This window comes from Oncorhynchus clarkii, chromosome 17 (assembly GCF_045791955.1).
Source record: "Oncorhynchus clarkii lewisi isolate Uvic-CL-2024 chromosome 17, UVic_Ocla_1.0, whole genome shotgun sequence".
NCBI classification, from domain to species: Eukaryota; Metazoa; Chordata; class Actinopteri; order Salmoniformes; family Salmonidae; genus Oncorhynchus; species Oncorhynchus clarkii.
This window is the reverse complement of record NC_092163.1, coordinates 24,916,189-24,933,693: the sequence shown is the minus strand read 5'-3', so window position 1 is coordinate 24,933,693 and position 17,505 is coordinate 24,916,189. Positions and strand designations below refer to the sequence as shown.

The window sequence follows — 17,505 nt, the reverse complement described above, 5'->3', positions numbered from 1 at the left end:
GAAAGTAATTCTGCTTTGAAACTTGTAAAACTCACTTTTGAGAAAACCATGTTTCAATGTTTTGGTACTACTATAGGAGAGCCCTTTGTCGACACCCATTCAGCATTGTTCACACCATCTTAAGCCTTAGCCCCACCCATCTCTTTAAGGGTTGATCCAACCATTCTACACTAACTTGCCAGCTACTTCCAGACAACAGCTCACTGAACATTACTTGCCCTATCACGCTATCTGTGGTTTTCGCGTTCAGAGCGCACACTGGAAACTCTGGCCAAATAAGTAGGGTTGTTCCAAAAACTCTGACCTTACAACTACAGTTAAGCACCCAAGCTAACTTCTAACATTGGCTAGCTACTTCCAGACACAATGAGAGAACAACCCCACTCTGACCATTTTACTCGCCCTAGCAGAGCTGGTTAGGCTTTTTTTTCATGTTATCTAGAGTGTTGGTGACTAACTGTGCTGCTGGCAACAATTGAATTATGCTTTGTTGCCGACGTTTATTGACACCGGACATATTCAATGGGTGTTGAAAAAAATGCATCAGTTTTTCTGCACACTAAGATTAGTCTTTTGATAAGAAATGTAGCTAGATAGCTAGTTAGGTAAACAATGAATCCCAACGCATGATGTAACGTAAGTTATCGAGCCAGCTAGCTAGCTAACAAAACACTAACTTTTTTTAAATTAGAGTGGAGTCTTTTTGTTAAGACATTTAGCTAGCTAGCTAAACAATGGACAATAATCACAACTTATGTTACTACCCTGCATGAATCTGTAGGTAGCTAACCAACCAGGTTATATGGCTAGTCAAGCAAATGTGTCTGAGATGCAAAGAATAAGATCATACACATAATGTTAGCTAGCTAACAGTACACTTGAAATGAAACCACTTTGTCAAATTTAGAAATGTGTAATATCTGAAAATCTTACCAGTATACATTGTGGTTGGACGTGTCTCCTGTCTGATACCATGCATGGTTGCCTTAGTTTGACAATGTAATCCAGACGGGTGTTTTCTCCATCTCCTTAGCTATCATACTCGAATTCCACTGATTTCAGAACGCGGTCCTCCAGAAAGTGGAGAGCATACACATAAACGTTAGGTAGCGAACCAGCGGGCTAACGTTAGCTAGCTAGCAGTACACTTTAACTTGACATTAGGTTTATGCAGTTTTACTTCTTTTTTTTTAAGTGTTCGAGTGTTATAAGTGTTATTCTATTACTGTCAATGATTGTGACACCACTATGTAGCTATAACTAACCGGGCTAAAAAGTTACTTTTCTTCTAATGTAATGCTTCCACGGGCACCAAACTACTCACCGGTTTCACTGAGAAATCGCAGGCGTCTCCAACCCTTTTTTCCTACGAATAAATACTACAATATTCTCTACTTTAAAGAGTTGGCAAAACAGTCTGACAAATCTCTAATTTATGTGGCAGTAGTGAGGCTGCAGTGGTTACAAAGAAAATCCACGTCATTGATTGAACTCGAGCTGTCCAAGTGGTGTTGGGACAGTGATGCGACATTTCAGAGCATATTGCCACCTACAGCTTGGAGAAGCAACTGGCAAGGCTCTCTCTTCCTTTCTCCATCTCACTGCACACATTCACACACTGGAAGGTCTTTCAGTTCTTTTTTTATTTGGTGTAAAGCATAGTCTACAATAAAATTATTTAGTTTCATTTAACATGACATATGAAATGAAAAGCACACAGTTGGATAACATAAGTACTCTCCATAGTGTTCGAATATGCTAAATATTAAAAAAATGTATTTTATGCACATGCCTTTCAAAACGCCCATCGACAGTGGCACTGCACGTGAGAAATGGGACGTAAACATAAAGTATACAAGCATGCTCTGATGTCTAGATATGGATATGCAATTTGTAATTTAATTCTAGGTCTAATTTAACCACTCCTTACACATAAGGCTAATGAAGAGCATGACAGAGATGAGGTAGATGGTGAAGAAGGCGGCGTTGAGGCGCCGTGCCACTCTGGTCCAATAGCCAGGTTTCCCCTCCCTCCTGCCACTGGCGAACAACGCTAATGTCCGCTCAACCGCCCGTAGGTCCCCCAGAATCAACAGCAGCAGGCGAGACTCTCCTTGCTCGCTACAGATGACCTGGAGATTATCAACATGAGATTATTATTAGTACTGTGAGATCATTAACATGAGAGAAAAAGGAACTCTACACGTGTAAAAAAAAAAAAATGTTGCCGAAGTATACTGAACAAAAATATAAACGCAACATGTAAAGTGTTGGCCTCGTTTCATAATCTGAAATAAAAGATCCAGAAATGTTCCATTATGCACAAAGATTGTATTTCTCTAAAATGTTGTGCACAAATTAATTTTACATCCCTGTTAGTGAACATTTCTCCTTTGCCAAGATAATCCATCCACCTGACAGGTGTGGCATATCAAGAAGCTGATGAAACAGCATGATTATTACACCACTGCACCTTGTGCTGGGGACAATAAAAGGCCACTCTAAAATTTCCAATTTTGTCACACAACACAATGCCACAGATGTCTAAAGTTTTGAGGGAACGTGCAAGAATGTCCACAAGACCTGTTGCCAGAGAATTTAATGTTAATTTCTCTACCATAAGCCGCCTCAACATCATTTTAGAGAATATGGCAGTACGTCCAACCGGCCTCATAACCGCAGACCACGTGCAACCACGCCAGCCGAGGACCTCAACCTGCAGGATCGTCTGAGACCAGCCACCAAGACAGCTGATGAAACTGTGGGTTCGCACAATAAAGAATTTCTGCACAAACTGTCAGAAACCGTCTCAGGGAAGCTTGTCGTACTCACCAGGGTCTTGACCTGATTGCAGTTCAGCGTCGTAACTGACATCAGTGGGCACATGTTCACCTTCAATGGCCACTGGCAAGCTGGAGAAGTGTGCTCTTCACGGATTAATCCCGGTTTCAACTGTACCAGGCAGATAGCAGAGTGTATGTTGTGTGGGCGAGTGGTTTGCTGATGTCAACGATGTAAACAGAGTGGGCCATGGTGCCAGTGGGTTATGGTATGGGCAACGAACACAAATGCATTTTATCGATGGCAATTTGAATGCACAGAGATACCGTGACGAGATCCTGAGGCCCATAGTCATGCCATTCATTGACCGCCATCACCTCATGTTTCAGCATGATAATACACTGCCCCATGTCACAATAATCTATCTATACACAATTCCTACACTGCCCCATGTCCCAGTTCTTCCATGGCCTGCAAACTCACCAGATATGTCACCCATTGAACATGTTTGGGATGCTCTGGATCGACGTGTACTACAACTTGTTCCATGTCCCGCCAATATCCAGCAACTTGGCACAACATTCCATAGGCCACAATCAACAGCCTGATCAACTATATGCGAAGGAGATGTGTCGCACTGCATGAAGAAAATGGTGGTCACACCAGATACTGACTGGTTTTCTGATCCACGCCCCTACTTTTTTTTTTTTTTTTTTAAGGTATCTGGGACCAACAGATTCATGTCTATTCCCAGTCATGTGAAATCCATAGATTAGGGCCTAATGAATTTATTTCAATGAACTGTAACAGACAAAATCTTTGAAATTGTTGCATATTGCATTTGCATTTTTGTTCAGTGTAGTTGGGAATCTGTAAGTGCTTGGCTACAGCAAAATATGTTGCACCCTGTTGATACTCAGGACCAATATTAAAGAACGTTGCTTTCGATGTTTGCATCCCAAATGGCACCCTCTTCCCTATAGGCCCTGGTCAAAAGCAATGCACCACATCCCTATAGGCTGCCATTTGAGAAGCAACCAAAATAAAGTAGGCAATCTAACCTCTTCTGCAACAGGCAATGGTTCACATGGAGCTTTTCTTCCAGACACATCACAGATACAGGCACAGCAACCACGCCTCCTCTCCTCCTCTGAAACCGATCAGCAGCTCTGTCACTGACATTATCATCTGTGTCCCAAATGGCACCCTATACTACTAGGCTTTTGTCAAAAGTAGTGCAATATATGGGGATATATAGGGTGTCATTTGGTGACACAGTCATGATGATTTTACTCATGATTTTACTCATCACCTGTTCTATTTCCCCCTCTATATGAAACTACCCTGCACACAAACAGTACAAAGTGTGGCACTTGTCAGTGGCGTACCTGAGTCGGGGGTGTGGTCTGGTTTGTTGTCACAGTCATATGCTGGGGCGCGGTCTATACCTGTCTCTTGGTGTACGGAATCTCTCTCCATCAGGTGAGTCACTAAGATGGTCTCCAACAGGCTTAGCAACATGAAGGCAAAGATCACTATACAGTAGGTCGCTGTGAGGGAGAACACACACACAAACAGACAATGGAAGATCACTACACAAGCCACATTCTGGGAGGTAACACATCCGTTGGACACCAATACTCTTTGTATGTATGTGTGCGCGACTGTGCATACTGTATATACATACAGTGGGGAGAACAAGTATTTGATACACTGCCGATTTTGCAGGTTTTCCTACTTACAAAGCATATAGAGGTCTGTCATTTCTTATCATAGGTACACTTCAACCGTGAGAGACGGAATCTAAAACAAAAATCCAGAAAATCACATTGTATGACTTTTAAGTAATTAATTTGCATTTTATTGCATGACGTAAGTATTTGATCACCTACCAACCAGTAAGAATTCCAGCTCTCACAGACCTGTTCTCCACTCATTACCTGTATAAAAGACACCTGTCCACACACTCAATCAAACAGACTCCAACGGCCAAGACCAGAGAGCTGTGTAAGGACATCATGGATAAAATTGTAGACCTGCACACGGCTGGGATGGGCTACAGGACAATAGGCAAGCAGCTTGGTGAGAAACCAACATCTGTTGGCGCAATTATTAGAAAATGGAAGAAGTTCAATCACCGTCGGTCTGGGGCTCCATGCAAGATCTCACCTCGTGGGGCATCAATGATCATGAAGGTGAGGGATCAGCCCAGAACTACACGGCAGGACCTGGTCAATGACCTGAAGAGAGCTGGGACCACCATTAGTAACACACTACGCCGTCATGGATTAAACCTGCCAAATCGGCAGTGTATCAAATACTTCTCCCCACTGTGTATATATAGATGTTTGTGTGCCTGTGTGACCTATGAGAGGGGTCCTGTTTGACATGGAGGGCAGTATGTCATTGAGGATGAGCAGCAAAACAGAGATGGCGAGCAGCACGGTGACCTTAAAGCCTAGTTTCTCCCCCCGCTGGTCTGAGATCAGGAAGGAGGCCAGGTCCAGACACAGAAAGAACAGGATGGGAAGCAGGAAATTGATGACGTGGAGGAGGGGCCTCCTCGCCATGGTGATCTAAGAAAAAGAGATGAGCCAGGAAGAAGGATAGGACAGTGAGGTCAAATGTGGCATAGTAATGTCGGGCCTGGTCATAGATCCAGCTATATATGGAGTGTGTGTGTGAGACGTACAGTGTATGAGATCTGGTCCCACTCGCGATCTAAGATTAGTTTGCCCCTGGAGACAGTCATGTCCAGGAACTCCCACTCTCCCTGCGTTTGCATGACTTCACGAGAAGCCTGGGTGACCCGGGACGAGTTAGAGAAAGGAATGAGCTGTATATCTGTCACTGAGGGAAGGAGAGGAGTGAGAGGAAGATGGGAACAGACAAAGGGAAGAGAAGAGCCACTCAAATGTGTGTTGTGCATGCACACAGGGGTGTGTGTATACATATGATGGTTTGATGAGAGCAGATGTACTAGTTGCACTCCAATTGCATTAAACCTCAGTTTGTTTAGGATATACACCCCGCCTTCTGCCTATCCCCTAAAGCACCCCTACACCTTACACACACGCATCACACTCACTAGGGTTGAGGACAGGCATCCAATCTCAGTATGGAGCGCAGTTCACAATGCATGTGCACAATGCATTGACCCCCCCCCCCCTTTTTGTTTTTACAGTGCTGCTACTCGCTGTTTATTATCTATGCATAGTCACTTTACCCCTACCTACATGTACAAATTACCTCAACTAACCTCAAGCCCCGCACATTGACTTGGTACCAGTACCCCCTGTATACAACCTTGTTATTGTTATTTTTTACTTAAGTTTATTAAGTAAATATTTTCATCACTCTTTCTTGAACTGCATTGTTGGTTAAGTCCTTGTAAGTAAGCACTTCACTTGAAGGTCTACACCTGTGACAAATAAAATGTGATTTGATTTTATGTAGACCTATTATCTCATGGTAACTTTCTTTGACAGGTAGGCCTGCACTTGCGATAGCATAGCCTAGGCTACAGTAATATAAAGACGATGTGTGTCTAATTTACCCATCCCAATCTGGCTTTCGGGGTTTACCTTATTTGTATTTTTTCAAATATTTAAGTTTTAAAACAGCCTGTCACTGCAATATCAACTCCATTCAAATTGCATCCAAAATAGATAATCCTGTTCTAGATTGATATACAGTATAGCCCTTATATATATATATATATATATATATGGTGTCCTAGCCTACCTTTCAGGTAATACATTCAATGCAGTATTTTCCTTATTTCGCTAATTAATGATGGGTTATGTATAATCTTCTAACTAAATAGCCTCTGTCTATTGCGCAATACGCACGCACCACACAAGTTGATGTGTCAACATTTAAGACCACGGTCAACATTGGCTGACAAAACCAAAGACTTTCAACATACACACGTTAACACAACATTAATAAAGAGATTAAAAGATAATGTCCACATGTTGTATATATATATATATGGTGTCCTAGCCTACCTTTCAGGTAATACATTCAATGCAGTATTTTCCTTATTTCGCTAATTAATGATGGGTTATGTATAATCTTCTAACTAAATAGCCTCTGTCTATTGCGCAATACGCACGCACCTGTACTCCACTAGCCTCTTTTCTTAAATGCTCCTTAGCTCTTGAAGTCCCATGCAGGAAAAGCGAGACTAGATTAGTTTATTATTTTAACATTTCTTATACCAATATTCGAAGAGGGATGCAAGCTCTTGTTTACTGAAAGTTAAATACGGGTAGTTTGATAGAAGAGCAAGGGCTCAAAATGTTTTTAATGTATGGCTCAGGTAGCATCAGGCTTGAATGACTGATCAAAGCTCGAATCAAATCCGCACAGGCCTATTTATATGCTTTTGAATGTCACTTCCGGTTTTGGCGGGAAAGACTTGGTTACCCGGGAGAAAAGGGATTTATTCTCGGGATGGAACATTTTGTAAAATACCAGGATAAAATTCAAACCTAACACTCACCGATGTGTATGGCAGAGCTGAATGTGATGTTACATCTCTGTGTGTCAAAGGGGAACTTGTGGACGTCCATCTTACAGGTGCTGACCACCTTCATTTCGTCCTCTATTAAGACGATCCCATCATGGGACACATACAGGTATGGGCTGTGAGGGCCATCATCCTTCTCTATCCTGAGACAACAAACACACACACGTACAGTACCAGTCAAAAGTATGGACACACCTACTCATTAAAACATTTTCCTACATTGTAGAATAATAGTGAAGACATCCCAACTATGAAATAACACACATGAAATCATGTAGTAACCACAATTGTTAACCTGTTTTGGAGACTGTTTTTTGTTCAGAATTTCAGATGACTGACGTGCCCAAAGTAAACTGCCTGTTACTCAGGCCCAGAAGCTAGGATATGCATATACTGGGTTGCATTGGATAGACAACACTCGGAAGTTTCTAAAACTGTTAAAATAATGAACTTATGGCAAGCAAAAATCCATCTGAGAATTATTATTTTTTAGGTCACAGGCCATTTCAGTGCTAGCCTACAGGAAATACAAATAGATAGGACCCAGATTGCAGTTCCTATGGCTCCCACTAGATGTCAAGTCTTTAGAAAGGGTTTCAGGCTTGCTTTTTGAAAAATTAGCAAGTAGTTGGAAGAACTACAAGGTGTCTCATTAGAAAAGTAGCCTTGTTAGGTGCGCACTCTTTGTTATTTATCTTCCCTATTGAATATACTATTCTGTCTGAAATATGACAGCAGCAAGCCTATCATCTCAGCCAGGAGGCTATATTATTGAACATACAAACTACTGTAATAAAGATGCCAATGTAGGCTAAAACAATTTTCAAACATTTGCCAAAAAGCACTGTTCTAAGAGCGCACCTGATGTGAGCGGTTCATATGACAGATGAAAATCTCAGTTAGAAACTTAGAGGGTAAATCTAAAGATGCAACAAACAGAATGGGTTGATTACAGGATTGTGCTTTTAGCTTGTGGACAATGAAGGAAAATTGATATTAAAACCAATAGAACAGGGAGAAAAGCTGCTTTCAATGGCAAAGGAGGTCAAAAAGTATTTACTAAATACATTCCTCTATGTTTCTGGTAGGATTTTGGCGTGGCTACTTTGAAACGTCCAGTTTTCCCAGAGTTAAGTGTTTTAAACAAGCAAACTGCCAGATAATATATTTCACTCATCAAAGAACCAAAACCTTCAATTAATTCATTTTAAACTTTTGTCATAGATGCAAAATAGGCTCAAAGCCCGTACTGTGGCCTCAATACACTTGGCACATACAAACATATGATATGGGATTATCCAGAGGTTTATGAGTTCTGGAGGAAAGTGTTGTATATTCTCTCTGACATGAGTGATCAAACTGTACCCCTTGAACCAATTAGATTGTTGCTTAATGATGATACCGGTATGCAGCTGAATAGGAAACAGTGTAGATTTTGGCTGGGTTGACTGCTGCCAAAGAACTTGTTGTTCAGCGCTGGTTGCCACCACATGAACTTCATATAAGGAAATGGCTAGCATACTTTCAGGACGTAATTATGTTGGAGTTATGCACTGTCCATATGAATAAAGTCATTCCTAGCACTCTGGAAACATGGAAAGTAGCAGCCTCAGAAATCTCTAAACTGTTGAATGTGATGTAAAATGCTTACTTGATGGTGTTGTATTGGCAAATTATTTTGCCTTGTGTGTTTACTTTGAATTCGAAAAACTTTTTTGTGGGGGTGGACAGGGTGGGGACGCCATGGGTACAGTTGAAGTTTACATATACCTAAGCCAAATACGTTTAATCCTAGTAAAAATTCCCTGTTTTAGGGCAGTTAGGATCACCACTTTATTTTAAGAATGTGAAATGTCAGAATAATAGTGGAGTGATTTCTTTCTTCGTTCACATTCCCAGTGGGTCAGAAGTTTACATGCACTCAATTAGTATTTGGCAGCATTGCCTTTAAATTGTTTAACTTGGACAAAACGTTTCGGGTAGCCTTCCACAAGCTTCCCACAATAAGTTGGGTGAATTTTGGCCCATTCCTCCTGATAGAGCTGGTGTAACCGAGTCAGGTTTGTAGTCCTCCTTGCTCGCACACGCTTTTTCAGTTCTGCCCACAAATGTTCTATAGGATTGAGGTCAGTGCTTTGTGATGGCCACTCCAGTACCTTGACTTTGTTGTCCTTAAGCCATTTTGCCACAACTTTGGAAGTATGCTTGGGGTCATTGTCCATTTGAAAGACCCATTTGCAACCAAGCATTAACTTCCTGACTGATGTCTTGAGATGTTGCTTCAACATATTCACAAAATGTTCCTACCACATGATGCCATCTATTTTGTGAAGTGCACCAGTCCCTCCCACAACATGATGCTGCCACCCCTGTGCTTCGCGGTTGGGATGGTGTTCTTCGGCTTGCAAGCCTCCCCCTTTTTCCTCCAAACATAACGATGGTAATTATGGTCAAACAGTTATATTTTTGTTTCATCAGACCAGAGGACATTTCTCCAAAGGTACGATCTTTGTCCCCATGTGCAGTTGGTTTTCCCATGATTACAAAGTAGGCCTTGAAATACATCCACACCTCCAATTGACTCAAATGATGACATCATTTTCTGGAATTTTCCAAGCTGTTTAAAGACACAGTCAACTTAGTGTATGTAAACTTCTGACACACTGGAATTGAGATACAGTGAAATAATCTGTCTGTAAACAATTGTTGGAAAAATTACTTGTCATGCTCAAAGTAGTTGTCCTAACCGACTTGCCAAAACTTGTTTGTTAACAAGAAATGTGTGGGTGGTTGAAACACTTAGGTTGGAGTCATTAAAACTCGTTTATGTAAACTTCCGACTTCAACTGTATGTTTGGAATGGGTGGGAGGATGTTTATTAGAAAAAAAGGTGCAATTAAATTTTTATGATTGTAGTGCCCTTATGGACCAATAAAAACCTTTTTTTTTAAACTGCCTCCAGCTGAAATGGGTGGTGGGTAATGTGTTGATAGCCTACTGTATTGACCACTTTAATGGAGAGTATGCGTGTGAGTGCTTTTGTTACTCACATCTCATAGATTAAGAGGTCTGGTATCCACAACATCTCTTTGGGAACGGAGACCCTGGATATTCCACAGAACTGACTAGGATCCCACCAGATCCGCTCATTATTCCAGGTCTGGAGGGAGGAGAGGACATGAGAAGCAGTTGCATGGATCAGTAGGAAAATGAGTGGAACATAATAGTGGGGGGGGGGGGGGGGGAAGAACTCACCAGTTGTATCCAGATGAAGGGAACAAAGGTCTGGGACTTCTCAATCTAGAAACACACACACACCATGTGAATATCACCAGATAACACGCACATTCGTACCTCCCCCTCCACACACACAAACACACACACTGACCACGGCGAGGATAGCGTACAGGTAGACATCCAGGTGCACCATGGTTGGGTGTGTGTGGTCGAGCACGGGCCGCGTGGAGGTGAACACATCATTTCCTCTGGTCAGGTTCAGGTGGTCCAGAACATCCTGATAACTACACACCCTCTCAGGTGACACCGTACCTAGAGGGACAGACACATACTTCATTACACACTCTCAGGTGAGACTGTACCTATAGGAGCAGAGACACACTTACATGTTCAGGTATTAAGATTGAACATAAGTACAACCGCCCGAGAACATGCTCATGATCAAGGTTTGATTGAACGCTAACAATTAATTGATGATAATAATTTCCTTTACTTTCTTTACTCTTTTTCTAATAGCCACCTGTCTGTCAGATTTGTTGGTTAATACATGATTCCATAGTTTTGATATCTTCACTGTGGGACACTGAAGTCCATGGAGAACAAGAGCACCTCCTCCCAGCTGCCCACTGCACTGAGGCTAAGTAACACGGTCACCACCGATAAATCCATGATTATCGAAAACTTCAACAAGCATTTCTCAACAGCTGGCCATGCCTTCCGCCTGGCTACTCCAACCTCAGCCATCAGCTCTGCCCGCCCCCCCCCCCCCCCCCCCCCCCCCCCCCTGCAGCTACTCGCCCAAGCCTCTCCAGGTTCTCCTTTACCCAAATCCAGATAGCAGATGTTCTGAAAGAGCTGCAAAACCTGGACCCGTACAAATCAGCTGGGCTTGACAATCTGGACCCTCTATTTCTGAAACTATCCGCCGCCATTGTCGCAACCCCTATTACCAGCCTGTTCAACCTCTCTTTCATATCGTCTGAGATCCCCAAGGATTGGAAAGCTGCCGCAGTCATTCAAAGGGGGAGACACCCTGGACCCAAACTGTTACAGACCTATATCCATCCTGCCCATCTAAGGTCTTCGAAAGCCAAGTCAACAAACAGGTCACTGACCATCTCGAATCCCACTGTACCTTCTCCGCTGTGCAATCTGGTTTCCGAGCCAGTCACGAATGCACCTCAGCCACGCTCAAGGTACTAAACGATATCATAACCGCCATCGATAAAAGACAGTACTGTGCAGCCGTCTTCATCGACCTTGCCAAGGCTTTCGACTCTGTCAATCACCATATTCTTATCGGCAGACTCAGTAGCCTCGGTTTTTCGGATGACTGCCTTGCCTGGTTCACCAATTACTTTGCAGACAGAGTTCAGTGTGTCAAATCGGAGGGCATGCTGTCCGGTCATCTGGCAGTCTCTATGGGGGTACCACAGGGTTCAATCCTCGGGCCGACTCTTTTCTCTGTATATATCAATGATGTTGCTCTTGCTGCGGGCAATTCCCTGATCCACCTCTACGCAGACGACACCATTCTATATACTTCCGGCCCGTCCTTGGACACTGTGCTATCTAACCTCCAAACGAGCTTCAATGCCATACAACACTCCTTCCGTGGCCTCCAACTGCTCTTAAACGCTAGTAAAACCAAATGCATGCTTTTCAACCGTTCGCTGCCTGCACCCGCACGCCTGACCAGCATCACCACCCTGGATGGTTCCGACCTTGAATATGTGGACATCTATAAGTACCTAGGTGTCTGGCTAGACTGCAAACTCTCCTTCCAGACTCATATCAAACATCTCCAATCGAAAATCAAATCAAGAATCGGCTTTCTATTTCGCAACAAAGCCTCCTTCACTCACGCCTCCAAACTTACCCTAGTAAAACTGACTATCCTACCGATCCTCGACTTCGGCGATGTCATCTACAAAATTGCTTCCAACACTCTACTCAGCAAACTGGATGCAGTTTATCACAGTGCCATCCGTTTTGTCACTAAAGCACCTTATACCACCCACCACTGCAACTTGTATGCTCTAGTCGGCTAGCCCTCGCTACATATTCGTCGCCAGACCCACTGGCTCCAGGTCATCTACAAGTCCATGCTAGGTAAAGCTCTGCCTTATCTCAGTTCACTGGTCACGATGGCAACACCCATCCGTAGCACGCGCTCCAGCAGGTGTATCTCACTGATCATCCCTAAAGCCAACACCTCATTCGGCCGCCTTTCGTTCCAGTTCTCTGCTGCCTGTGACTGGAACGAATTACAAAAATCGCTGAAGTTGGAGACTTTTATCTCCCTCACCAACTTCAAACATCTGCTATCTGAGCAGTTAACCGATCGCTGCAGCTGTACATAGTCTATCGGTAAATAGCCCACCCATTTTAAACTACCTCATCCCCATACTGTTTTTATTTATTTACTTTTCTGCTCTTTTGCACACCAATATCTCTACCTGTACATGACCATCTGATCATTTATCACTCGTGTTATTAACCTGCAAAATTGTAATTATTCGCCTACCTCCTCATGCCTTTTGCACACAATGTATATAGACTCCCCTTTTTTTCTACTGTGTTATTGACTTGTTAATTGTTTACTTACTCCATGTGTAACTTTGTTGTCTGTTCACACTGCTATGCTTTATCTTGGCCAGGTCACAGTTGCAAATGAGAACTTGTTCTCAACTAGCCTACCTGGTTAAATAAAGGTGAAATAAAAAAATAAATAAAAAATTATTCTACAATGTAGAAAATAGTAAACATAAAGAAAAGCCTTTGAATGAGTAGGTGTGTCCAAACTCTTGACTAGTACTCTATGTGACTTGCTCTACCATAATCAGTCACTTTGACCCAAAAATACATGTTCATACAGTGCTGGAAAGAGAATATTAGCTTTCTAATGAGACCAACATGATCTCTCTACTCCAAATGAGTTATGTTCCATTACATGCTAAGTGTCACCGACCATGTCTTTGCGAAAAACGCAGTCAAGGTTTGCAGTTACTTTCAAGACATTTTGCTTAATACAATGCATGAAATCCATTGACAGGAGTGTCCAGATAGTTCTTCTTTCTCTCACGCTCACCCAGTGTCTGTCTGCATCGTTGTCGTGCACACATTTGTACACATACAAACAGAATGGATTGGCTAAATTCACTTGTTTTATCATGTGCACGTGCGTCCACACATGTATACGCATATACACATGTATGACAGAGAAACAGTCTCACACTGCACATGTTCATGCCATGATGTGTGCACGTGTCACAAACGCGTGCACATATTATGGTTGTGGCCCTTAGTTTTCAAACTATGTTTGGATAAATGTCACAAAGTGTACAGGCTACGCTCAAACCATTTTTTTTCCATCATACAGTATGTAGATGTGCCCAAGCAACCCTCTCACACACCCAGGACCTGCATTTTTGTGACAGTCACACTGAGTAAACGATGTCTGAAAAGAGCTAAAACCGAGGAGGGGGTGAGAGCAAGATGTGGTCTCTCTAAGCAGCAACTAAAATGAGAAATGTTAAAGAAAATATGACCTCACACACATCACCAGAGAGTAAGGACTGATAGTCTCTTTGGATCCGATTCATGTGGGCTTTGGTTAGAGCAGCGGTCCCCAAACTTTTTTGCACCACGGACCGGTCTCATTTAAACAATGTTTTCCCCGGACTGGCCATCAGGGAGGGAGGGAGGGAGGGGAGGGGGGGGGGGAGGGGGGTCACGACACGATCTGAATATTTTAGGTCTGTAAGTTTAGTATAGCCTCTTTTTCATAAATTGTTTAAGTAGGTCTAACATGATGATATTATAAAAACAAAGTGCATATTTTTCTCTAATGACCATATAAAAACATTGCAACTCACCATGTAGCTGAATCAGTGGGAGCCCTGAGCTTGTTTCCCAGTGTTGTGCCGAAAAGCTCCCCCGCCAGAATTCTTCCCCCCTTCGCGTGAACTCGCACACTCAATTATTCATTGCTGCGACTTGCTTGCTAGTTGAGATTTCTGATCAATAGGGCACCTCCACCATCTCTATCAACCTCCCTTAACCACAAAACACAATAATGATAGTAATAATTGAAATATATATTTTAATATTCCAAGATGATATATACACACATACGTACTGTACATATTCCCCGGACACAAGACGGAGATGCTCTTCATCCAAGGGAATGCCTGCCCATTCTCAGATGTTAGGTCATCTGAGACCACATGTCATTTACATTCCAGCCCTAACCTAAATGTTCTGTTTTTTTCTCCACACCATCCAGCAATGCCCCCCAAGATGCCAAGTCAGAGCCTTGTCAGCTCCAGATTTGATTGCTTCAACTCATACCCTGTTGGAATCCTTGCATTCTCAGATTCCCCTCTGTTATTAATCTCTGTCTTGTAAGCACTAAAGTGTTTAAAAATACTGTACTTTTATTAACATATACAGTGAGGGGAAAAAAGTATTAGTTCCCCTACTGATTTTGTACGTTTGCCCACTGACAAAGAAATGATCAGTCTATAATTTTAATGGTAGGTTTATCTGAACAGTGAGAGAGAGAATAACAAAAAAAATCCAGAAAAACTAAATTGGGAAATAAATATTTGATCCCTCTGCAAAACATTACTTAATACTTGGTGGCAATCACAGAGGTCAGATATTTCTTGTAGTTGGCCAACAGGTTTGCACATATCTCAGGAGGGAATTTGTCCCACTCCTCTTTGCAGATCTTCTCCAAGTCATTAAGGATTCGAGACTGGCGTTTGGCAACTCGAACCTTCAGCTCCCTCTACAGATTTTCTATGGGATTAAGGTCTGGAGACTGGCTAGGCCACTCCAGGACCTTAATGTGCTTCTTCTTGAGCTACCCCTTTTTTACCTTGGCCGTGTGTTATGGGTCATTGTCATGCTGGAATACCCATCCACGACCCATTTTCAATGCCCTGGCTGAGGGAAGGAGGTTCTCAACCAAGATTTGATGGTACTTGGCCCCATCCATCTTCCCTTTGACGCGGTGAAGTTGTCCTGTCCCCTTAGCAGAAAAACACCCCCAAAGCATAATATTTCCACCTCCATGTTTGACGGTGGGGATAGTGTTCTTGGGGTCATAGGCAGCATTCCTCCTCCAAACACGGCGAGTTGATGCATAAGAGCTCCATTTTGGTCTCATCTTACCACAACATTTTCCCCCAGTTGTCCTCTGAATCATTCAGATGGGCACGTATATGTGCTTTCTTGAGCAGGGGGACCTTGCGGGCGTTGCAGGATTTCAATCCTTCACGGCGTAGTGTGTTACCAATTGTTTTCTTGGTGACTGGTCCCAGCTGCCTTGAGATCATTGACAGGATCCTCCCGTGTAGTTCTGGGCTGATTCCTCACCGTTCTCATGATCATTGCAACTCCACGAGGTGAGATCTTGCATGGAGCCCCAGGCCAAGGGAGATTAACAGTTATTTTGTGTTTCTTCCATTTGCGAATAATCGCACCAAGTGTTGTCACCTTCTCACCAAGCTGCTTGGCAATGGTCTTGTAGCCCATTCCAGCCTTGTGTAGGTCTACAATCTGGTCCCTGACATCCTTGGAGAGCTCTTTCATCTTGGCCATGGTGGGGAGTTTGGAATCTGATTGATTGCTTCTGTGGACAGGTGTCTTTTATACAGGTAACAAGCTGAGATTAGGAGCACTCCCTTTAAGAGTGGGAGCCAGAAACCTTTGATTGAGGGGGTCAAATACTTATTTCCCTCATTAAAATCAATTTATAACGTGTTTTAATGGATTTTTTTGTTGTTATTCTGCAGGCAAGAAAATGGCCTTGCCGAAATCATGCGCATGCGCGTTCACAGGATGGGGGACGGGGGAGAATTCTGGCAAGGGGGAGCTTTTCGGCACAACACTGTCCCATCTAGGGGTGATGGAAGAAAGTGACACCCGAAGTGTGTTCCTTATGTCCAGTCTACTGGACATTTTCAGTGCTTTTGTGGCTATCTCAAGATATTCAGCCTCGATTTTAATCCAGAAGGTCGGCAGAGAGGAAGTTACCGCAAACATACTTTTAAGGCTACCGTCATTTGATCTTCTTCCTGCACGGACATGGATGATTCACCTGGGGCATTCACAAATGGGTCGCGGATCCATTCCTTTGCACTTCGTGGGTCTTTGGCAGTTAGGAAGTAGCGCTCAAACTCCGTTGACAGCGAAGCTAGGTGATCGCGCACCAGCTGGTAGAAAGACAGCCCAGTCTTAGTCTCTCCCAAAATCCCCGCTAATGTTTGGAACATGTCAAATATGCCCCTGTTCACTCACCGACCCCACAGTTCCAGTTTGGCTTTGAATGCAGCCACTTTACCTGCCAATTTAAAGACAGTTGTCATTCTCCCCTGAAGTGACAGATTGGCTAGTACAATCACGGTCTGCGAGTTCATCACGCAAACCGTGATGAACTCGCATTACTCAAGTTCAAAATCTATAAACTGTTGTAGGCGTGACAGAGTGGTGAGAAAAGGACAAACAGACTGATCTTGGTGCAATGTAATTACTGCACAAATAGCCTATATAATTGTGTATAATTATTGTATTTTACTGATTCAAAAACAAAAATATTTATCCTTTCCGTGCAGCCCGGTAGCGAATGTGTCCGGTGTTTGCCGCTCGTCCACTGGCTTGAGCTGTTGAACGTTTGATAGAAATGTAAGTATCAAGATTTAGGAAAACACAACATGGTGACACTTCCGTGTTGTCTCTGTTCTTGGCTACCTGTCAAACTTTCACTTTTTACTCTTAACCATTTAATCAAACTCTGTTTACCAAGATCTTAGTTTTGTCCTCACATACCTTTTTAAATTCAACTTTGTCACCCCGGATGCTTTATCTGGACCTGGATTTGCAGGACCTCCACTGAACAAAAAAGCTCAATTACATTATGCCTTGTCATTGCAGCTTGGATTCAA

General features: G+C 42.9%; 1 protein-coding gene across 1 annotated transcript; it reads right to left on the bottom strand.

Moving 5' to 3' along the window:
- Positions 1 to 1,910: 1,910 nt before the first annotated feature.
- LOC139369373 (5-hydroxytryptamine receptor 3A-like) lies at positions 1,911 to 16,162 on the bottom strand. The gene is made up of 10 exons (XM_071108655.1): positions 16,066 to 16,162; positions 10,704 to 10,864; positions 10,571 to 10,615; positions 10,366 to 10,475; positions 7,289 to 7,458; positions 5,474 to 5,631; positions 5,147 to 5,357; positions 4,170 to 4,331; positions 3,843 to 3,931; positions 1,911 to 2,132 (listed from the first exon to the last, which is right to left on the bottom strand). The coding sequence occupies exons 1-10, from the start codon at positions 16,160 to 16,162 to the stop codon at positions 1,911 to 1,913; spliced, it is 1,425 nt and encodes a 474-aa protein (XP_070964756.1).
- Between the last annotated feature and the right edge of the window lie 1,343 nt (positions 16,163 to 17,505).

Coding starts and splice junctions, on each gene's coding strand:
- LOC139369373 (XM_071108655.1), bottom strand. CDS start 16,162: ATGGCCAAGATGAAAGAGCTCTCCAAGGATGTCAGGGACCAGATTGTA. Junction 4,332..5,146: donor AAACAGGACCCCTCTCATAG/GTCACACAGGCA, acceptor TCTCCCTCACAG/CGACCTACTGTATAGTGATC. Junction 2,133..3,842: donor CATTGCCTGTTGCAGAAGAG/GTTAGATTGCCT, acceptor GATAATCTCCAG/GTCATCTGTAGCGAGCAAGG.